This window comes from Rhamphochromis longiceps, linkage group LG20 (genome assembly GCF_057381845.1).
Source record: "Rhamphochromis longiceps isolate RC_006_pf linkage group LG20, R_longiceps_female_GT1.1, whole genome shotgun sequence".
NCBI classification, from domain to species: domain Eukaryota; kingdom Metazoa; phylum Chordata; class Actinopteri; order Cichliformes; family Cichlidae; genus Rhamphochromis; species Rhamphochromis longiceps.
In genome coordinates, this window is record NC_140576.1 from 9,479,096 (window position 1) to 9,504,000 (window position 24,905).

The 24,905-nt window shown below is 38.4% G+C and overlaps 1 protein-coding gene across 3 annotated transcripts in view; it reads left to right on the forward strand.

Annotated features, from left to right (window-relative positions):
- The window catches only part of nphp4 (nephronophthisis 4), a 184,374-nt gene that overhangs the window by 6,152 nt on the left and 153,317 nt on the right, over positions 1 to 24,905 (forward strand). For all 3 annotated transcript variants that reach the window (XM_085394895.1, XM_085394896.1, XM_085394897.1), the window contains exons 3-4: positions 15,210 to 15,379; positions 16,120 to 16,184. In XM_085394895.1, the coding sequence (XP_085251021.1) occupies positions 15,210 to 15,379; positions 16,120 to 16,184 (235 nt within the window). The remainder of the gene's footprint in view (positions 1 to 15,209; positions 15,380 to 16,119; positions 16,185 to 24,905) is intronic.

Sequence of the window (24,905 nt, forward strand, 5' to 3'; positions counted from 1 at the left end):
CAGTGAATGGCCTTACTTTGATCCGCCGTAATAGTCATAGCCTGTACAAAAAAAAACTCAGCTTGGTGTCCCAATAAGCATCCAAATCCAATTATCCATCCAGGGTAATAATATAAACCACATCATATCCTATCATGATGATAAAGTGGGCCTGGCCCTCTCTGTGTCATGCCGCAAGAGCTCCGCTAGCTTTTTTTTTTTTTTATTGGATTTGGCCCAATGCACTTGCATTCATGCTGGTGTTTATGAGTGGCAAATTGCTGTTTGATATCCAAATAACGTCGGGGGGGGGGTTCTCTCCTATGTTACGGGAGCACAGGGAAAATTGCAAGGCACCCCCCCTCCCCCCAGTCAGCCATGATGGATTGGTTTTAATATCTGGTGAAAAGCTAAGATGCACGGTGATTAAAAAGAGAGTGCTTACTAATTTTTTTCCCTCTCTTTGCATCTCTTTCTTTCCCGATAGAGGAATGACATCTTGTCAACTGTGCCAGCTCCTTCGTGGGTTGTTTTTAATTGTTAGGTCAGACTTATTAGGCTTTTATTTTGAAAGTAGTGCCATTTTAATTGCCATGCCAAGCCTTCAGTGGGTCTGAAAAAGATTTATGCATGCAAAACAGAAACTACTGTGAAGTCCAGTCGTAGTTTCAGACCTTCTGAATCAAAATGAACCTTGTTTTGTGATGTGTTTGACTTGTGTGTCAAATATGTCCCTTTTGAGAATTTTTTTATTTTTTTGTAATCTTTTTGTTGTTGTACAACTCAATATGTCCTGAATTATCAAACTTACACTTACTTCCCCGGTTGTTCGTTTTCTCAAATCATGACTCAGATTGTTTGTGAGGTATAGGGATATTTTAACTCTCCTTTGAACACATTGAGGCAAAGGGAGCGCTGTGATCAGTAGAGGGCAATGTTGTGCTACAGATGCACAGATTTAGGAGTCGAGAGAATGGTAGAGAGAGAAATGTGCATCTTTCTGCATTGTCTCTCACTGTGATCACTCCATTTGAACTCCCTGCCTTCACGGGGAGCCAGTGGTTTCTTCTCATATGTGCAACATTATCAGGCCGACAGATGGGCTTGAGAGAAAAGGCCAAGCTTTGTTCGTGTCCGTGCAACCTCTGTTTCTCTAGGTCTGCAAATGCTATTTGGCATTGCATGCTATAAACTAAGAGTAACATACACACACGCGTGTGTACACACACATGTTTATTCCTCACAATGTTACTAAAAACAGTACCCTTTATACCAGCATACGCATCATCACACACGCATTATTACATGACTTCAAAGAAGTAAAAAGCAGACAGTGCTTCACCGATGGGAAAATATTTAAACATCAGATGTGCAATTCCGCCACTTTTGTTTCTTGAAAAGTTTTTCTCTTAAGAACAAACTACTTTCAAAGTGAAGAATCCCTTATGGTTCAAACTTGAGCTCTGAGTAATGAGTACAAGGCAGCAGACACACTCATCTGCAAAGTGTAAGTTTCTAAAACATACAATAGATTGCCAAATTTAAGCTGTCAGAGCTGTAACAAAGCCACAGTTAAAGCCTCAACCCTTTCTACTTTTCCTTGCTTTCTTAAAGCAGAGACATACTCCAGCAAGGCTTGCTCAGATGAGGGGGGGAAAAAACTTCTCTTTGAAGTCTGGTGTATTTGTTGTGTGCCATGCACAGTGTTTTGCAGTCTGCCACGTATGACTCCACACATGATTCCCAGCCACTCAACCGTGGACATCGAGCTGTCACATACGTCTTTTCGGAAAAATGTGACATGATCTAACTCTCATGTCCACTTTTCATGTCACTCCGTGAGAAGAGAAGAGCTTAACATAAATTATGTTCATCCCTGGTAATTTTAGCTGTTTTAGGTTGAATACAAGGAAACATCTGTAATGGTATTATTCCACTGATTCATTTCAGTTTACCAGACTTTTTCTCTGATGATGGATTGCATGGCCTGTATGTTGGTAACCATACCAGTTTATGTATATTTTATTCATATAGCAAGAAATATATGCACTTAGCTGCCACTTAATTAGGTACACCTTGATAGTGCTGGGTTGTACCTCCTTTTGCCTTCATAACTGTCCAAATTCTTAGTGTCATGGACTTAACTAGGTGCTGGAAATATTTATTTGTGATATTGATCCATATTGACGTGACCTGTTCCACCACATCCCAGTGGTGCTCTGTTGGATTGGGAGCTGATGACTGTGGAGGCCATTTGACTACCAGCGAACTCACTGTAATGTTAAAGTAGCCGGTTTTAAATGATTTAAGCTATGTGACATGGTGTGTTAGCTGACAGTAGTTGCACCTGGTGTGGCCTTCTGCTGCTCTAGACTCTCTGTTTCAAGGTTCAGTGTGTTTAGAGAAGCTCTTCTGCAAGCCTTGGTTGTAACAAGTGATTATTTCCTAACCTCCAGGTGAAAATCACATCAACAAGAGAGCTGCTGGTCACTTAATCCCTTTAAGTCTCTCTCTTCTCCATTCTGATGCTTGGTTTGAACTTCAGAAAGCCATTTCGACCATTTCTGCATGCCTAACAGCACAGAGTTGCTGCCATGTGATTCGCCGATTAGATAATTGTTTGTTGCAGTTGAACGGGTTTACCTGATAAAGAGGCCAGTGAGTGTATATTTTTCAAATGCAATTCCATTAAAAAATATATATCCTGACTGACTAAAAAAGAAAAACCCAAAACCGTCACACGGTGATAGGTATAATTGATGTTAGTATCTGTACTGGCTTTTATATTGAATTGATATTCATCCATAATTCTGTAAATAGAAGCCTTTCTAAAAGGAGGCTATATCTATGCCACAGCAACTATTGCATTTACTGTGTTTTTCATTTACTTTGTTAAAGTTAGCCCACATGTTTTACCCTCTTTGCTCTAACTATAGTCCACAGATTGTAAACAAAGTTAGAGTGACTGGGAGAAAACATTAATTACACAGTAGGCAGTCTGAAAATGCCTAAAGTTAAAAGACTTAAATGACTCAGTGGTGTCCATATACTGATGAGAGGATGACAGCTCTGGAGCAGTATTTTAGCGCTAATATAATCATCAGTTGATAAGTCTATAAGTAAGTAAGTACATTTTATTTATATAGTGAATTTGAAATTGAAGTACAGTAAAAAATAAAAGGGTTCCTAAAAATTCATGGTACACACTATTTACATAAAGTACCACAACAACAACAATAACTTGTGCTTCAGCCACAGTTCCAAAGATTAGCATTTTCTAAAAGGTTGACAAAAAAGGTATATATTTAGTTTAGATCTGAAGGTTGGAGGTCACATGGGAGGAGTACCAACTCCTTTTAAAATGAATTTCAGCAGCACTCAAGAGTGGTTGGTAAGCAGTCCTTAATGATTTTGAGGGAGAATGTGGACATAGCTGTTTTAATAAAAAAAAAAAAAAGAGTTAAAAGTGCCCAAGTTATTCATCAAGCTCTCAGTTAATAGTGGAGGAACAAACAATATGTCCTCTGTTTTGAACTTAGTTAACTGTATGAAACTGTAAGCCATCTATTTTTTAATATCCAAAATGTACTCATTGAGCTGCATTATGGAACAGTGATTTTCAATATTTAAAGGTAAAAACAGATAAATGATATTACAAGATTTTATGTTGGTGGGAGGAACAAGAAAAAAGAAACAGACCCCAAGATTGATCCTTGCAGAACTTCAGATGTCATAACTCGTGATACAGAGGAATATTTTCTAGCGTTAACTGAGAGAGGGTTTTTTTTTGTTTTTTTTAGAGTGTTCGTGAGTTTTAGAACTTTAGACAAAAATGGTAGATTTGAGAAAGGTGGACAATTACTCAGGACATCCACTTCCAAATGTAATTTCTGTAAGAAAGGTTGGACTACTGTGTGCTTAATACATACCATTTCAGTATATAGGACCATAAAAATATGATATTATATAGCATAATAAAATTTTATCTGGTGTTAACAAACAGCAGATACAATTTTTAACTCACAGCATGAATCTTTTTAACAGATTTTATGCTTTTCACGTTTAATTTCATGGTGTTTTGTCCCTACTGTGTGGAGATGCCCTTAAATTGCCAGCACTTAATTGAGAAAGCACTTGCCTCATAAATGCAGAGTGAGCATTTTAATTTTAGGCCTGTCTTGATGGCAAATTGGTATTGATTGGTTTTTGTCCACTCAATTCATACATGAATCTGGCTACAAATTCATTTAATGTAAATTTGCAAAACAAAAACAGAACAAATAATGAATTGCTAAATTCATTTTTGCAGCAATAACACTTAAAGTAAAAATAAACACCAATATATGCAATGAAAAGTAAGCCCATAAACCAAACAGAATCAAACATGCCACTGTTTCTGCCCCTACAAATGTCCACAGATTGGTAAAACTTCTCACTAGATCACTCTATAATGAGTTATGGCAACATACTATTGACTACTACTGTCCTATGTTTAGAATAAAGCATTTTTTAGAAATAACACAATTATGGCTCCTAAGATGCATCTGGTGTATATCTAAAAATAGACCATAACTTGCACTAGTTTTAGATTTTATTAAACCAAAACAAGCTCTGCTGGGCCAAAGAAAAAATATCCATCTAGTATTGGTATTGCAGACAGGAAGCTGAAGCAGACATGTTAATTACAAGACAGCAGAGTGTAATTTACTCTTACTAATGGGCAGTAAAATGCATTGCTGGGAAAAAACTCACACTGGAAGAAGACTTTAAAATTCATATATTTAATAAATAACTTGCAAAATAACCTTGAAAAATCACTGAAATAAACATGCAGCATACTCTGTTATGACAATTAGCAGTCAGTTATGTTTCATTCGCAGCTCAGTGGGCAAATGATAGAAGTTTAGCACAGTATAGTAGGAACCTAAATGCTTTCCTTGTTATTGTTTTTTCTTTCTTTTTTTTCAAACCCAAATTGTTTTGATCCTGAATTAAATTGTGGCACCAATAATTAAATTGGGAGGTTGCAAAATACTTTACGCTAGTGCTGTTGAAGGAGGTTCATAAGTTAAGAGGATCACTAAAGCATTGGCAAATTATCTTGAGGGGCATTTGAGTGTCTTTATAGAATTTTATGTTGAGGTGTTTGATACCTATTAAGTATTTTCCACTTAAAACCAAAAATGTGAATCTCATAGTGGTTTTCAATGGGATCACTAAAGCCACCCTTGATATTTTTCTGTGTGGGCCAAATAGTCTAACCTGAAGTTCAGACGGACAATGCCATTGCTCTTATGCTAAAGGCACATAGCTGAAAATTTACCCAAAGTCATTATCACATGCATTTAGAAAAAAAAAAGTGGACACACTACTTGGTTTTTTGTTGTTGTTTGGTTTTTTTTTTTTAAACAATTTGGCAAGGCTATACTTTATTTAATGAACCTTTTCAATTAATAAATGAGAAAGTAAATGTGTGGGTGGTGTCTGCTTTAATGGTGCAATTATCACCTTTATTTTCTATGCTTGGCATTCACTTAAAGCCCATGAGCTCGTCATCTTGTATTTTTATGCAACTGCCCTAACCAGAGAGGTTTTATTGAGTTTAGAGGTCTGCTGCTGGCATGTAGATGGCCTAAAGAAGTAATGAAAAACTTTTTCCTTGATAGATATTTTGCTATTGCTTCAGTGGTTTTGAATATTCAGTCGACTACACATAGGTATTAAACTGAGAAGTTGGTTGCAAGACATTTATACATCACCTTTTGACTGCACCATTAAAGGCACTTCAATCAGTTTATATTATAAACAGCTTTATTACTGTGTTATTGTGTTTTTAACTTCTTTAATAATTTCTTTAGGACAGATACTGCCATTTTTCAAAGACAAGAAGCTGGCTGTTCTAGGAGTTCAGTGTTTCTAATTTCTGTCTTTTGATATTTAAAAAAAAGAATATCAGTAGATGCTTACAATGGTTAACACATTCACTTGGTAAGTGAAAGGTTGCTGGTTCCATTCCAGCTGGAGACATGTATCCCATGTTGGGTTGCTTGAAGAAGGATGTCCGGAGCTACCTCCTGTGGTGACCCCTTGTGGCAAGAGAGTAGCTTAAAATAGCTCTACTATGCGCTATCTACAGTGCACAGGAATGTTTGGGGAAAATAGTATCACTTTGAATTGATTTTTAAAGCCAATTCTGCTTTTTTGGGTTGGTTTTTTTTTTTGTTTTGTTAAGGATGTGCTTGAGAGCGACTATATTAAGTCAAAGTGTTGATGAGTTGAGTTGCATTCTTGGTTCTTTCTCTTTGTTGCTGGAAATATAACTACATCTGCTATATATTGAAATGAATTCCTTTTAAGAATGTTTGCTTCCCCAGAATGACTCAAAAGAGAGCTCAGATAATGACTAGCTGTACAACACATATGTGGGTCTTGCTATGTCCTGTCTTCCCTTCTTTGTTTGCTTTTTATAGGGTATGGCACCTTCTCAAGTCAAAGTAGAAGGCTAATGAAAACCCTCTGTCTGAAAAGCTATATGATTGATGGATAAAGAAGCTGCCATGGCAGCATAGACAGTCCTTCAGCTTACCTCTGTGCTTAATTCCTTCTCCCGACTGGCATTCCACACTAAAAGATATACACTTCAATTATACATGGGGACGGTGGGGGCACAGGCTGCTCTGCCTTGCCTGAGAACTGATCAATATTTCAGCTCCAAGGGGACCAAACATCTAGCGGAGCAGCTGCTGCTTAACAGCTTTACACAGTAGAGTGGCACACCCAGTAATATGCAGCTATATACTGTGGGTGTGTGTATGTGTGATCGTGGGATTTCAAGGGCCGCAAGAACTACTGCCGAGGTGACAGTAGGGAGAGATGAGAGCCTTGAGGAGGTTTTAGGTGTGTGTGTGTGTGTGGCTGCTTTCTACTGTGTGTGCTGTGTATTGACTTGATTCTTACTTGACTGTTCTTTCTCCATCCCTATCTCATTTCTCTTTCTGTCACTCCCTCTTTTCCCTCCACAGACAAACACACATACACACAGAGCTCGTCCCTATAATTCGGCTATCAGCGCTCCCCGGGGTCTGCACTGCCTCTGTGTGTGTGTTCAGACAGAAGAAAAGAAAGAGAATCTGTCTGTCTCATACTTTGTTGTTTCAGGCTTAGACATGTCAATTCAATCTTTACCTATTTGTATCTGAAGTCTGGCAGACTTCCTCTATTTTCTTTCATTGTTTTATATTTCCTGCATTCCTTCTGTATTGTGATGCATTTCCAGGATTCAGACAGTGCCCACAGTTTGTTTGCGAGGCATTTCAGACAGGATTTACAAAATGTCAGGAGACCAAAACATGGGTGACAAGCTAAGACTTAGAGCGAGTGCTGAGATCTGTTGCTGGCGAAGCTGGGATGTTGTAGAATTTTGTCGGAGTTTGAGACAAAGCTGCAAACAGAGGCAGACAAACCGAAGTAGCTGAAGTCAGAAAATGATTGTGAATGTTGTGCTGATCATGAGGAATCATGAGAAAACTGGCCTAGGAGAGTTCAGGCTGTGTTCGAGAATAAAGGTGGTCATACCAAATATTGCCATTCAAGCTCCACCATTTATGGTTGCACATTTCAATGAATTGCTGCAACTATTTCCCACTTTCTTAACAACAGAACTGAGGGGTGGTTTAAGACTTTTTCACAGTAGTGTAAGAAACATATCCAGAAATCCAGGCCAAAACTTCAACATTTCTTGATATTTCATTCACCATTTGAATAATGTGATTGGTTACAGTTATGTGTATGTGATTTAGTGCTGCAAGATGGTAGACATAGACAACATAGCACAATAGACATTCTATTACCAGAAGACTTCACATACAATATATTTTACTTTCACATTTTGTTCTCGTTGGATGTCATTTTGAAAGGATTTCATCACTTTAAATTTTACTAAATAAAACTAAAAATAAGAAACCTATCACCAGACACTTTTCTCAAACGTGAATGGTTTATTATTCTAGCATTCCTTATTGACAATTCCTGATAGTGAATTTATAATGAATAAATTCTGATTTAAATCAGAAGCTGTTTGAAGAAAACAATTAAATTCTACATTTTGATCATCCCCACACATTCATATCAACAAAAGTATTTACATTTACTTTCAGTGGACAGAAAGTAAATGTAGTTCTTATTTAGTCTACTTATATTTTAAGTGATTTCACTAGCTGTTAAAGTTTTCTGTAGTAAAATAGCCTAAGATTTTTGAACACTGAGAATTACTGCCCTGTGAAAGTTCTTGCTGGATAGAAATCGCATCACTGTCACCTCATTCCTCAGAGGGATTCCACATAATTGGGCTATTTCTCCAGTAATTGCTGCAGTCCTCTTTGCCTGATAGCTCGGCTTTTGCCTGTCCTTCACTTGTTTTTTTTCCCTCTCTTTTTTGTCCTTATAACATATCAAACCTCTTTTTTTAAACAACTTCAGCCACATTACACATCTCCTGGGATGCAGCATTTATTACCACTGTGAATGCAATCCAAGCCGGCCCCCCCTTCACTTAAACCCATCGCCGAAGTGATAGAAAAAAAAACACATTTTCTCATCAGCTCCAGCTTTAGGCTCTCGCTTGCTGCATCCTCTGTCTTCAGTGTTCCAAAAAGAACTTTTCTTTATAAAGAATAGAACATAACAAATTTATTAGGCCGCCTGTCATGAAAACAGTAAGGCACAAATATTTAACAAAATCTATCAAAACCTTGTTTAAAACTAAAAATTCATGGATAAAAATGTCATTTTGATTAAAGAGCTCGCACCTACTGTTGGATTAAACATTACAGACATAACAGACTCCATCCATTCTCTTCCGCTTATCCTTGTCAGGGTTGTGGGGTGCCTGGAGCCTATCCTAGTTTCTTAGGGCGAGAGGCAGGGTATGCCCTGGACAGGTTGCCAGTCTGTCGCAGGGCTAACACATAGAGAAAGCAACCATTGGCACCCACATTCAAACCTATGGGTAATTTAGAGTTACCAATTAACCTATCCCTACTAACTGCATGCCTTTGGAATGTGGGAGGAAGCATGTGTGCCTGAAAAAACCCCACGCAAACACAGGGAGAACATGCAAACTCCACAGATGATTTAGTTAATTACCAATATTGATATAAACCTTACATTGGGTGATGATTTAATAAACTCTTTAAGAACTATGTAAATTTTCAAAAGCTTATTTTGGCAAAGGTAAGAGTATAAGTGCTAGTCATTTATTCAATTCCACATTTATCCAGGAACAAAAACCACTGCAGCTGGATTCGGTGATCGTTTTTCATAACATGATTAAGATCATTTCTGTGCTGGAGCCCAGTGTGCTTCACATAGATGATCGTTTTCTGACAAGGAAGAATGATGGCTGACATATCTGTCCTGTTGATACTCAACAGACTTTGGACCTGTGAGGACCTCTTGTTGAAAGTGTTTTTTGTCTGTCACACATATACATACCAGTCTTACCAGCCCAGAAACGATCAGTGACATTTATTACTGGCCATAAGGAAACCCGAAGCTTCTAACACTGTCATTTTCTCTGCCTCTCTATCATCCGCACCACCATCTCTCATCTCTCCTATGCTAGCGACAGTTATAGAATTTCATACCAAGAGGATTTGTGATGCTCACACCCGCTGGTTCTGTGCCTGTAAAATGATGTGCTGCGTTTCTCTTGCTTTTGCGCTCTCTTTCTCCCGCTCCCTCTCTTCCCTCTACCTCAAGGCGTTGGCTATGCTGCCAAAACTTGTATCAAAGCACTACAGCTAAGAATCTCCCTGAGCACATGTGCTTGCTTAACTTCATAAATCTTCATGAGCTGAGTTGTATGACTTTGAGTTCAACAGGGAAAGTCCAAGGGTAATAGCACATGGTATACAGCACATCTACTTGTACATCTAGAGTTTAGGGTTAAATGTATATGTGTGCTAGCTTACTGCATTGCCTAGTTGTGATTCATTGTACTTTGCTTTTATTGTGTTTTAGCTATAACAATGACTTTTAGTCAGCTTAGCTACCTACAGGTACATGCATTACATGTAAATAACACAGGCATGCAGACATAGGGAACTGGCTGGTTAGCTAAATCCCAGGTAGCTTACACTTTTGTTCCCAGGCTCCTAGCCAATGTGTGGGCTAAATGGAAATGCCCTGTTTGCTTTTCTTTTGGGAAGCCTCCAATGGTTGAACAACAGGTCGATGTCAATTATACTCCAGTTGCTCTGGACCTCTGTTTGCAAAACCAATGCTCATTTGTAGCCTTTTTCTTTTGTGCATTGCCCATGGAATTCCTCTTAGTGCTTGCCTCAGTAGAACAGTTGAATGACCACCTCAGGGGGGCAAGAAGAATTAGCTTTAGCTTTTATACTCTGACAATGCAAAGACAGGATCATAAATGTGTCACTAGTGCCTATTCAGCTTCTTTAAATATAAACATATCCCATAATATAGCAATTCATGTTGCTTGTTCTGTGTTTTCTTCTATAGCCTTAAATCTCACATCATCAGTCTTTCATGGTTTCATTTGCCTCTTCTCTTTCACCCACAAAGAGGTCCCAGAAAACCTCCCCAGAAGCTGCAGACAAGCTTGTTGTTAGCAGTGACAGTGACTTCCAGCCACATGCCTCTGCGCTGATGATGTTTTAATGTCATCCCGTTTCTGTTCTTCCCTCTTTACTCAAGTTATGGGCATTGAATATTTACCCCTGTGAGAATCGATTACTGCTCTGTTGACGGTTGCCGCAGAGTATAACCTCTCATTAGAGCCGACATATGCTGCGCCTGGCGTTGCTGCCGATGCAAGCTGTTTTTTCAATGACATCTCCCAGTGTTCCCATGGCGTTGTGAGCAAGATCTTACAACACTGCCTTGAAGTGAAAGTTGTGGGGAAAGAACTGCTATTATGTTGGATGGTAGATAGTACAAACTTAGAGATGTGGCAGTGTAATTGCTGGTTGGAACATAATACACATATATATCCATATATGGGGCTGAACATACAGAGTTCAAATTTGTCCTTTTTAAGTTTTGATAAAGTAAAGGCCATAGCCTCCAGTACAACTGGCCGATTGGTTGCTCGGTATACTTGTCCAAGTTCTATTGGTATTTGCCACTGCTACCTTTGTAAGGAGTAAAGGAGCAAGTGAGCTTCTGTGGAAAAACAAGTCACTATTTGGCCCACCCTGACAGAGATGGCTGTGTTTTTATTCAAAGTGATGGACAGAAGGTTGAGTGTAAACGCTTTGTCGTATGTTTTGTTTCATATTGTGACACATTTTTTTCTGCTGGCAGTGTCAAGACTGCACGAAGACCGGTTCAACCCCCAGACTGCTACGATAGCAGCGTGCTCATATAATACATGCAGTGGTTATGTGGTTTAGTATTCTCTTGCTGAAATATACAACACTTTACCTGAAAAATATTTTGTCTGGATGGGAGCACATGCTGTATAAATCCCTCAGCATTGATGATGCCTTTCCAGATATGCCCAAATGTGCTACTGATCTTGCCTGAGCTTGCCATTCAAAACAAGCTAATATTTTTCTTAAAATCATACATTTTCTCAGTTCAAACACTTGATATGTTTTCTATGTTCTACTGTAAATAAAATTTGGGTTTATAAGATTTTCAAGTCTTTGTCTTTTGTTTTTATATACATTTTATACAGTGTTTGGACTTTGGCTCTGTTCAGAAACAGTCCATCCAGCCATCACTATTATTATGCAATACATGGTTGCGGAGCTGTCTTGGGGCAGGAGGCAGGGTAAATTGTGGACAGTTTGCCAATCTGTTGCTCGGCTAATGTACAGAGACCGATAACCATACAGTCTCAAGGGCCATTTAAAATTACCAGTTAACCTAACATGGATGTCTTTGAGCTGTGTGAGGAAGGCAGAGTATCTGGGGAGAACTTATTAGGAACTATTAGAACTATTAGGAGACAGTACTAACTATCACACCGTTATTGTATGAAGAGTAATTGTTATATTATTATTGATTATTGATGGTAAACGTATCTCCTGTAAGCAAGTGATAATAGAGGCAGGATCTTAACAACACAGACGAGCGAAGAACGCTCCACCTGTGAATTTGTACTAGAAAATGACCTAAATAAGACTCAGTATAGCTACAGCAGTATCAGTCAGAACACTTGTTATTATTTTATCTTTAGTTGAGCTTGTCTGTTTCAAAATGTTCAGTCACGGCTGTTCTTTTTAGCTCTGACTACATTTCGTCTGTAAATCTGAATAATTGCAAATTGAATATGGGAGCTATTTGCTCTATGGGGACATGAAGTGGGATTTTTTTTGTTCCAGAGACTGGACTGAAATCAATTTGGAGTTGTATCAAAGCATTGGAGCGTATGAAAAAGGAATTCAAGCTTGAACTGGAAATTCATCATGAACAATGTCCATATTTGGATTGCTTTTAGACTGGGGACTGCGTCTTTAACCGCAATGCAGATTCTACAGTATCACGGTGGGAGGGAACTTGGGTGAACATGATAGAATATGCCCCCCCCCCAAAAAAAACCCCCAAAATGTCTTGTTATACAACTTGGGGATAGGTTCAAAAGAAGTTCGTTCAAAAATGAGGCTTTGATTTGGGAGTTAAGGTTGGAAATAAATAAACTGAGTGAAAGTAAAGTTTTCAGTCCATGAATACTGAATGACATGCATCTAGGGATGTGGGATATTTTTACTTTCTCAGCTCAGCCAGTGTTTGTTGTTGCTAAAATATCTGTCTGAATTCCAGCTCAGCAAACAGAGTAAATGCTCAGTGAGGAAATGTACACCATCATTTCTGAGAATAAGGGAGGATTTGGATTAAAACAGATTGAGTATTTTAAAATTTAATACAAGTTTCTCTAAAATTCTTCATTGGAAGCTTGTTGATCAAAATGATTTCCTCAACAGTTCTCAGCTTCTATGTTTAGGCTTTGAACAAAGGGAAATATGTCATTGTTGAATTTCTTCCAACAGGGAGTTTCTTTTTTAGCAGAGACACCAGTTTGTGAACCACACTATTCTGTAAGTGTCAGCTTCCTTGTTGATGAGGCAAAGACTAGTGGGTGTAGATACAAGCAGACAAATAACTAAACCAAACCATACGAGTACCTTTACTTCCCATGTTTTACATTTGTATTCACCATTCACCAGTGTTTGTATTTTGAAAAGAAGTCATTTAAACTCACCGTGCATAGAGATAAAAGCGATGTGGCCGAAATAGGAATGCCTCAGAGGCTTTGAATTTGAATAAAGGGCTCAGTGGTGGCTGATAGCTGGGTCTAAAGATGAACAGGGTCTGCCTCAGTAGGCTGGGAGAAATTGGTTCTATATTTCAAGATAGCTCATGTCTACTTATACCGTTTTGTTTTTTTTTCCTTTTGATGCCGTCATGTTCTTCTCTATGGTTTTGAAAAACAACAGGCTTTATTGTGCTCAGGGACGAATGGATCAGAGAGAATTTGTGGGCCTCTTTATCTTATTCAGGCCTTTGTGCATGTAAATCAGTGTGGCTCTGCTGTAGGTAGGCTGTTATTTCGAATTTGAATGACTGTCCCTTCTGAACTAGTTAAATAAAAAAAAAAACCAAGGTCATCCTCACCTGCATAATCCTATGGTTTCTTTATCAGTGGACATTCCCTCCTCTTGAATGTTAGATTTGCCAATCAGGTATTCTGGTCAGGATGTTTGGCTCATTCTTTTTAGAGACCTGCAATATGGAGACTGACACAGATGTGCTTGGAGTGACCACAGAGAATCCGAAGATGGTAAATGGTAGAAATTTTGAAGTCTTTTTAAAATAAAGAAAAACATCTAACAAGATGTATGCTATCGTGATTGGAACGAAGACAAGCAATCTGTTACAATTACAAAGCAATTAAATAAATCAAAGAAATATGCTTGTGAGCAACCTGTACAGCTGTTGCTGTTTTCCTGTCAATATTATTCAAGAATGAAGCTTGATTGCATGTTGACGTATTTATTCTGTGTACCATGTTTCGGGCTTGCTGGCTTGTTTGTTTGTTTGTTTCTCTTTGTACTTATGTACCTTTTATTTCCTACCATATGAAGTGGCTATTAATAGCCACATTGATTTCATTCACAGTGATCTGAAGTGAATGCATACCAGGTGCACACTAAATATCTCTGCACTGTGTGTTTTATGTGGTATGGTATTTTTTTCACTGTTTTTTAAATGAATTAATGACCTGGGGAGAGGGAAGCCATGTGCCTTTAAAAAATCCTAGTCAGAACAACTATGTGTAGAATTTCTGTGTAGTCATGGCAACTTTCAATTTGTTTTAATGGTGTACTTTTGTAAGGTGGTAAATCAGTTTCTTGTTTTTAGCTGTTTATTCTCAGTGTCCCCGGGATCCTGGTTTCGTAGTCCAAATAGTAAATGTGTATTTTGTTTCTAGTTTGATTATCCTTGTACTGCAGTAACTCAAATGACAGCAACATTTGATGCTTCAAGCTGAAGTAGGTACCAGGGGATTGTACACCATCTGTACTTGTTTATAGGTCATTTCCCTGAAATGATTTTCAACATACGCACACAGTTTAATGGCTATATGTCATATAAACCTTCTTGAGCTTAGTACTGTCTGCATTATGTTTTCAATTTGTGCTAAATATGGAACATACATCTAAAAACATGTATTAAAATTGCTTGCTTGCCTAGTTATTGTTCTCATTGTTCTGTTACTTGTTACACTTATTACATTAATATTCGTAACCTGTTATTTTGTAAAATACATTTTTAAAGCAAATGTTTATTAATATAGTGTTAATGTAAACACTAATTTGCATACAGTGTTTAGTGTAATTTACTTTAAAACCATGTGCTGAGTCATGAAGTATAAGGAGGACGAAAGATGTTGGGGTACCTTTCACCTGTAGATGCAACTCTTCATCAGCTAAGTGATTTGAAAGTTTTGTTGTCTTCTTTAAGCAGTACAGTTTAGATCCCAGATGTCTGTGATTGACAGGTTGCTGCCTTTGTACCGTGTTATATAGAAATTTACACCTTGGATGCCACACATAGGTTAAAAAAACTATTAAACAAAGCAAGATGATGATGGCCAACACGTAAGAGGAGGCAAAACCAGGTTTCCACAAATCATTGGTCCTGTTATTTTCATTTTGGCTTAATTTCGGATCTTGTTTTACTCCTTGTGTTTCTTTTTCTAGGTACTGTATGTCCATACCTCTTTGACTTTACCCAGCACACTGTTGGTTCTGGAGTTGGTGTCATTATCACCCAGACCAGACTGCTCTCACCAGGCTCTGGGACGAGGCTTTACTGTCCTGGAGCTTTTCACCAACAGGCCAGACACCCCAGCTGCTGATGGGGAGAGAAGGTGATTAGTCCATTCTTAATTCCTCTGCCGAAGGATTAATGAACTTTCTCATGAAGAGATTATTAAAGAGCAGGTGTATTTAGAGTGAAAGAGTTTCTGCCAGAATATTATCCAGGGACTTAGAGTTCACCTAGTTTGCTTGGTCTTTCAAATTTTTAGATCAGTATTCATGTGTAACATATAGATATGGCTTTTTACTCCATGTAGACCTACTATTGTGTGTAAGGTGTTTAAATCAACTAGGGTTTGCTATGTTGGTAAGTACAGTGGAACCCTGACTTACGAAATTAATTCGTTCCTGAGGGTCTTTCGTAAGTCGAAAATTTTCGTAAGTCAAAGCACCCATCGCGCCTTTTGAGTGAACGATAGGCTATAGGCTAATTGCTAACTGCAACAACAATGCATCGTTCAAGTGGAACAGCGAAGCGCAATTACGAAAGCCAAGGGGGTTGTCACATGATTCGGAAGGCATTGTGGGCATTGTAGGCATTGTAGGCATTCTGGGCTCAGCCAATCAGAGCCAGCGGATTTCATTACGCTGGCATTTTGCCGTAACACAGGCAGAAATATTGCCGTTAAGTGCCTTCATAACTTGAATTTTTCATTAAATGGGGTATTCGTAAGTCTGGGTTCCACTGTAGTAGAATTATATGTAGCCTGTGTGTTTTTGTTATGTGGGGATCTATAGGAGTTTTCTTTACGTGTGAAGTCATGGGTGTTGGTGTTATTTTACGTCCTAGGCTGAATCTACATCACGGATCACCAAGAGCCTTGCTTCACCCTCTAATAAAGGACGCTGTTGACTGTAAGAATACTTTATTCATACTATCTATTTATCAGGTGTATTCACTTTAGGTATTTTTCACTAGAGTACTCTGGCATGAAAGCTGCTAGGACCACAGTGCATGTGGTCTTTAGCAGTATTTACTTCCAGGCCAGCGAATCTACCTGTATTTGACATAAAACTTTGACGCCCGCTTAATTTTTAGCTGGGGTTTGGGTTAGAGAAACGGCTGTCAACCAAATGTTTTGAGCTGAACAGTTTTGAACTTTGCTACATTACAAAAATGTGAGCTGTTCAAAAAGTGCGTTATACCTGTGATTCATTTGCTGCTCATACTATCTGAAGGGATTATGTCATCAGGTGTAACCTTTGGAAAGGTTACCGTTATTGTAGTGGTGACCTGTTCTGTCAGTTTTTTCTTTGTACAGAGTCAATCTGCATAAATCTAACTCACAAAACTAAATGCTCTGTACTATGAGCTACAAAATTCAGGGAAGCAAAATAAAATAGTTGCAGCAGTTATTTTAGGTCAGCTAAACTGACACAGAGATACTAAAACTTGAATGATGACTAAAGAAGTCTTTGGTGGGGAAAATCAAACAGTTGTTTGCAGTTGGTGCTAGAATAAAAAGTTACAGCTGATAAACAGTATAATAGAGAATGACAGCCAAATGCGAAATAGAGATCAGAGATATAGTAATTATAGTGAGATGATGGGACATCAGGAAGCATTGCGTGGGCCCTCTGCCATGTAAAGTGACGCAAAGATGTGTCATTTGTCAACTAGTATTTTAACTTTTTTTTTTTTAACCAGGTACCATCGCATAAAGATAGCACTTTGGTCAGCTTACATGAAAGAGGGTGTTCAAGAGAGAAAAGGCAGTGACAGATAGCCAGACGTCACACTGTAATGATGATAAAGATTTTTTTATGGCCTCTCAGCGCTTGAATCTTGTTTAAAAATAGTGATCATGACGCAAACTTTCAGAAATATTTTCCATTTGGTCGATCACATCTAAGTGCCACAAAGGTGTGTGTGTAACAAACTAAGAACAAGGGCTAGAAAGAGAGGAACACTTTACAGCAGAGGCAGTAGAGTTATAATAATTAAAAAAATATATACAGTTTTTTTAAGCATGTCATTTTTGACAGATTACAACTCCGAGGTCCATCTACAGTAACATCGAGTAATTGACCTGAATCATTTTCAAGGACAGTGCTCAAGCTGACAGTTGTTTTATTAACATAACATCAAGCGTTACATGGTAGAATCCTCACTCAAAGACTTTAAGTGAGTCTGGGACCATGGGTCACAGAAGGCTGCAGCTGCACCTTTGTGCAAAAGAAGGGCAGCCTCCAGGATTTCCTTCTGGTGAAGCCACTCCTGGCAGGCTTGGAAAGTCCTGTTTTAAGATGCTTTTGCCAACTTTTGATCCTTTCCCCTGGGAGAAATGTTTCCACTTCAAAACTGTTTTAGTGCTAATGGAAAAAGAGACAGATTAAATAAATTGTAGGTACATTATGACATAATTTTTATAACCCTAACCTTTTTAAAATCGACAAAGAGAAAGTCTAACATAACCTGATTCCCGGAGTGGGCATTTCTTAGCGTAGACGATCTAGTCATCAATTTTGCAAATTTATATAGGCTGACAGAGGCATCCCCTACCTGATGTTAGAGAGGAGAGAGGTGTGATGTAACGGGGTTTCTGACACCAGCAGTTGTACCGACCCTAAAGCCTGCTTAAGCCACACATTTGAAGCAGACACCTTCTTCACCTTGAAAATATTTTCCTAGGTAGCACTTGGTCAGTGGATTATTGACTATATGACCTCAATGGCTTTTTTTAAAAGGCCATTTTCCCCCTTTGAGACAAAATGCAGGTTTTCGCTCCCTGGTAAAAGCTGACAGTTTTGGTTATCTGGTTTACCTTAGATTTAGAGTTGTTTTGGATAATTCTTGGGTTTTCTGCTAAAGCACTGGGTTGATCTAGAATTGTCTTTGACTTAAAGCCAAGGCTATGAATTACAAAACAGACGTGCCTCACAGTATGAATAACACGGTGCCCAGTGAGAGCCAGAGTTCCTGTCTTGGCTATCATGTCACATGAATATTAGAAAACCTCCTCTCAAACGGACTGTTATGCTCTCTGAATTATTAAACATAAGCCTGTTATTTAGTCGAAAGTTGCTTCTTTCTTTTAAGAGCCATGTTGCTGCTGCTTTTGCTGTAGCTCTTTTGTGTCCAAAGCCTTTTTTCTTAACTTTTAATAACTTTTAGTTTCATCCACTGTGACAGAGACCCGCAGTCCCTATCTGCTGGGTGACATGGAATACTTAGGAGTGGTTTTATTATTTTATTTTATTTTTTAAATAAGTGTCTAAAAAATTTTTGTGCAGAAGTGAATTAAGCACGTTCTTATAGTGGCCATTCATGTCTTATGGTGTGGAAGAATTATAATGAGAAATCATTCCCTAGAGGATGTTTCTTTTTACCCTTCATTCATTAGCAATTCCACATTATGTAATTTCCCTGACTTTGTTTTTGAAAATACTGTGGCTCTAGAGAAGGATAATATCTTTTTTTATGTCTTGATGTGTTGCAAATGAGTCTGGGGTTAAAAGTTGAATTGAATAAAAGTGAATGAATTTAAATAAAAAATGGCTGAATTTCCACACGTCTGCTATATTACAGAGATAGCAAGCATTATAAACCCTCTAATGCTTGCTTGATAGCAACCATTAGAGGGTGTTTCCTTATAGTAATTATAAAAGCTGCTAGCTTAAGGGCTCACACATTTTAGTCCAGAAATGACCACACACAGCAAACATATCACTTTTCCATCTCTATGCACTCTATGCAGTCTTGTGAAAAAATAATAGCACACTTACTGGTTCCATTAGGAATAAAAGGGTAAGTAGCAGGCAGGTGTTGCTATATAGATACACTTGATTAACTGATCTTCAGTAAGTGTGACCATCTGAATAAAATAATAAGTTTTGACAGCCTGCTGGTCTGGAGCACAATGCTACAGTTTTCTCAGAAGTGGACATCCCAGCAAATTCACCCCAAGGTCAGTTTGTGCAATGCTCAGAAATTGCAAGAAAACCCAAGAGCTACCCCAGTTAGGATGTTAAATGTTAAAGTTCATGACAGTGCAGTTAGGAAAAGACTGAACTGTAATAGCATGTTTGGAAGGGTTGTCAGGAGAAATCCTGTTCTTTCTAAAAAAGAATCTGGCAGCAAAGTTGTATCTCAACAAAAGACTTTTACAACAGTGCCACTTGGACTGATGAGACCAAAGTGGAGATGTTTGGCCATAATACACAGTACCATGTTTGGTGAAAGTGAAACACAGCATATCAGCACAAACACCTCATACCAGCTCTCAAGCATGGTGCTGAAGGGTGATGGTTTTAGGCAGTGTGTGATTATCAAATACTTTTATCAAAATAAAAAGTATGTCGTACAGCTCTCTCCATGGCCTTTCATCATATATCTTATAGTTAATTTGGTGTCTTTAATTTTTTTCCAAGGTCAACTTTGACCTTGGGAGCTAATGGTCAAGGTTACCCACTTAAGCCACCTGAGGTACTCATGCCCTCAAGGCCTGGTAGATTGGTTTGAAGTTTGAAGATGATCCATGAAAAACCTGTGGATAATATAAAGCTTTTTACATTTGGTGTGTGACCTTGACCTGATTTTCACCAAAATGTAATCAGCTTTAGCTGTTATGGGTTTATACCATCACACAAAATTTGAGCATCAAATCTTTCCTATCTGTCAGACAGATAGGCGGAAAGACAAATGAACAAATGGAATTACATAGTCTCTCCCTTTGGGGGAGAAAAAAAGATGAAAGTGCTAAAAGCTTAAAAAAAATTACAATAAACAAAAAAATCTGTAGTATTTTTTCTCTTGTCTATTGATGTATTAAACCTTATACTGCTTCTATTTATGTCTTTGTGATTGTGTGTACTGTGTAAATACTGTGTGAACCTGCCTTATTCAAAAACATCAAGAAAACTTTGAGCCATCTATATACAATGGCAGGGCTCTAGACTAACTTTTTGACATGGGCGCACCGGTACGCCTAACTTTAAAAAATTTAGGCGTACCGGCACAAAAGTTAGGCGCACTCAAATTTTTCAACCGCATCGCTTAACACCGCAGTTTTACATGTGCACTTTCTTTGGGGGGGGGGGAGTCCATACAGACAATATTAATTTCTAAATTATTAACTAACAAAGTTGTGCTTCAAGTGCTTTGTCAATATTGTAAAAAATGTTAAACTTAATCATCATCTTGGCCTCCTCCGACGACCTGTTTGCTGCTGTCTGCTGCTGAAAGGCCGTGGGGAGAGGGGACACTTGGGCAGTGCATTTATTGCAGCATATAATGTGTTTTCTGGATACACTGTGCTTTTTCAGCATTCAAATATTGATGGCACCGTGTCAGAGCACTGGCTATGAATTTCAGACAGATCAGGCCTTAACTTAACAAAAAAGTTATCAATAGTTCTTTTCATCTTTTCTTATTACCCACAGCTACATCCACTTCTCTCAGGCCTAGGCTGCTCACTAGGGCTAGGTATCATCACTGATTTCTATAATCCATTCGATTACGGTTCTCAAAGTCCTGATTTGATTCAATTTAGCCTCAGACAGTCAGAAATATTATAATTCTGATCATTTATCAGTACTGATACACATGAGACTTCATCAGAATTGTGAAAATCACAGCAGATGCCTTTGTGTGAAAGTAACTGAGAATAAAACACAGGAAAACATGAAGGAGATTTTCCTGGTCTGGCTTTTTATAGCAGATAACCTTAAAAATATTCTGCAATATTCTACAATTTTGCATAATTTTAAGAAATTTATATTTCTTCAGTATTGAACAGCAGAAATTAGGCTTTCTTGTCCGAGGTCATTTAAGTGGAAAAAGAAAAAGCGCTGTAAACAACGGTAGACTGGTGGGTAATAAGCGAATGAATAATGCAGAAAACAGATTTGAGACGGGAAACTGTTCCTGAAGTACAGAGAGAGAGAGAGAGCTGTGCAGGAAGTGGGATTTTTATCGTGGTGGAAGCAAAACAGCAAAAGTCAGAGGGAATTCATGACGACATTGATCAAATGTGAAGCGCAGTTTGCTGCTTCTTTTGCTGCTGGCTCGGCGAATTTTGGTTGGAGAGAGGCAAAACCTGCAGCTCAGAATCAGCGCAAAAAGACGTAAACACAGCGCGGACCCGAAGAATCGCTAAGCTCCGACAGCGTGTCCGTGTTCGGGCCGTCGGGTGAGAAAGCCGAGAAAGACGAAGCTGATTCTGATGTGTCGGGTCCGCTCTGTGTTTAGGTCTTTGTGTGGAATCCGTTAATGAATTGATATTGCTTTATTCAAGCTATAAGCTCTCTCTTCCACCTGCACTTTCAACTGGACCACGGCCAATCAGAGAGGTCCCGCCCCTGACTATCTCTGATTGGTTTAGTCCACGATAGGGGCATAATGTATGTCTGCTGTTGACCACAAGGAGAGTTGCAGAGATTTTTTTTTTTTTTTACCGGAACAGTGTGCGACCAAATATTTATTTTTAGTCGCACCACTGAAAAATTTGGTCGCATTTGCGACCAAATTGGTCGCACTCTACGGCCCTGAATAGACCTAATTTTCTTTTTTGAGGCCACCACTTGTGCTTTATTTGTAGGCACACTCAGCCGGACAAGCATTCTTTCCACTGTTTGCGGGGCAAAATGCAGCCTTTATCAAAACAATCTACTGAGAATTGTCTGCTAAATCACAATATAAAGCCTTAAAATGAATCAGTAGCAACTTTTGTTTCCTTTTTGCAATTTTTCATGGGAAAATGCATTCATGGGGTTCTTCTCTACATAAAAATAAAGATAGATCAATGGAAAGAGTGAGTGAAGCGTACGTTTGAAAGTGGACCCAATCAATCCAAATGTCAGCAAATTCAAGTTCATGTGCTTTTGGACAGGAGAAAAAGAAATGGGATTTAAGGTTGTGACAGATTTCTACAGCCACATTCAAATGACATTATGGTCACGCTATGCTTTTACTTGACCAACACACTATTACTTTGAGTTAATTAAAGAGGATTCATTTCTTTAATATAACTTATTACGAGATTATGGCATACAAAGCAAGGCGGGAAATGCATTTAAAACTGACAGGCCTCGCTGACTGATGCTCTGAAAGTTTCTAAACCCATTCAACATGTAATTTTTTTTTGATTCTAGAAAACTTTAAGTTGAAGTGAAGAATATCAGTTATTTGAAAACTGTCACCTAAAACCACTGAAACGTAAATGTGAGCTTTTACCCCCCACACATACAGTAAATTGTGTTCTGTGTATGTTTATATAGAAAGTAAAGGTTAATGGATGTATTTAAAAGTTTCACAGTCTGTTATAACAACATAATTTTATAAAGATAATGAATGCCTAGTATGGCAGGTCGTAGTGCCAATATAACCACTGACTGTCTGCCTCTGGTTGAGTAAAATGGATGGCAACACAGGCAGCTGTAGCGATAGTGTTCTGCTGGGCTTCAGCTGAGCTAATTCTGGTCAGTGAACTTGTGCTTTCAACTATGTCTGTTGTGTCTGTCTTTTTATTATAACTGTCAAATAATGTAAATTGGTGTGTGGTTACTTTTGTATACCTTATAAAAAGTCTGTACTCCACTTTTGGTGAGTGAAATTCTTGTTTTTTAACTATATGTCTATTAACAATTACAAGATATGTCTGGCGATGCACTTATACAGTCTATAGATGCATCTTACTAACCAGGATTTCTAGCAAAACTCTAGCATAACTATGTCCTCTACCGTATGATCTAAGTATTGTGATAGTGATAAGCTAAAATACAGGCTTCAAAACTGAGATCACAAACCAATATGAGATGCCACATGGGGCTTTGTCCATCTTCTGTATTCAGTCTATGGGGATTGCAAAACTGGGTTATTTAAATGTGAAGCACCTACAGTGTTCAGTGATAAAATGAGGGGAGAATTATTATTCTGAAATGCTGTAGACTTATTTGAAACCCGTGATACTGGGTAAGCAAGCATCTTTTTTTTTCTTTAAGTGTATGTGAATTGTCTTGACATTTAGATTTTTCTTTTACTAGACCACATACACTTAAATTGTTACTAATTTTAGGCATAGGCTTGGTGACCTTTATATCAGAAAACCAGTGGAGCAAAGATGTAGACAGAGCAAAAGATTAATATGACAAAAGTATTTTCACACCAGCCCAAGCTACTTTGGCTTTAACTTCACTCTTTCAGCGCCACCTGTGGGTGAAGAACCTCAGTCATAATGTGATGAAATGTAATTCTTTTTTAAGAATTGTTTTATTCATTTTCTTCTGTTTTTTGCTGAACAAACACTGGCAAAGTAAATAAAAGACACCTAATTCTTGTCATATAATTGAAATGAACATCAGGGTAAATTATCTGATAAATAAGGTCAGATGTTGGGAAAAAAAGACTAGTGCAGCCTGGCCTTATTAAAAGAAGACAAACAAAAGTGTTTCATGACTCTAAAAACATGACACCTTAGATAAACATATTTCATCTTCCAGCAGAAGATAAAGTTTGCTTCAATGGTTAAACACTGCTCTAGTCTATAAAACACAGTTCATATAAAAGGCATACAATTGTCCTTCCGTATTGAGTTTCATTATACAATTTGAATTGGAGAGAGCTTAAGACAGGAGAAAATGGTGGCAGCAAAGAAGTCAAAAACCCCCCATTTTCCAGTGCTGGAGTCAGGGTCAAGAGGCAGGAAATGGGAAAAGGAGGAAAAATGAAAGGAAGGAAGTTGCCGTGGGGCTTTTGAAAGTCTTAAAGGATAAAAGCATGAAGGGAGGCAGTATGCTCATTGGCCTGATCTAAGCTTCTCCTCTCAACCAACTGGGAGAAAAGGGGAAGACGCAGAGAGAAGAAAAACTGAAATGAGGATCGAGAGCTGCTCTGGGGACCTGTTAATGTGATGAGAGGACACACAGATGGTACATTGTGTTCACATTAGCATAGCCTTATTTGAAGCCATGATGCATTAATTTATTGTGTATGTCTGAGCATAAGAGGATAGAAAGGTTGTGTCATGACAGATTTTGTCAATTACACACTTAAAAATCCTATCTGTGGCCAAAAAGGAGGTTTTTCAGTGCTTTCAGCAGAGTTATTGCTGTAAATGCTACAAAAGTGTTTGCTTTTGTCACTGCTATGTTTAGTTTGCACTTAAACAATGCTTTTTATCGGATGCAACTCCTTGAGGCTCAAATTGAGCTAGGTTGAAGTCATCATCATGGTGAGGTTTTTCTTGCTGTATATCTCTTGGTAACTGATTAAACACAGCACTGGTCGCAGCTAGATCAACTTCCTCTAGATAGGCTGGTGCCTATTTGCACCAGCACGGTAGGAGCCCATCTAAGCTATTATAGGGCCATAGGCAGGGTACACCCTGGACAGGCTGCCAGTCTGTTGCAGGCCCACAGAGAGACAGACAACCATTCACACTTACATTCACATCTATGAACAATTTAGAATCACCAATAAATTAAACCCCTTTGGACTGTGGGAGTACCCAGACGCAGACACAGGGAGAGCATGCAAGCTCCACACAGAAACGCCCCGGGCAGATGTGGAGTTGCTGCGAGGCAACAGTGCTAACCACAGCGCCACCATGCTGCCACCTGACAGTTAAAAAATATGTT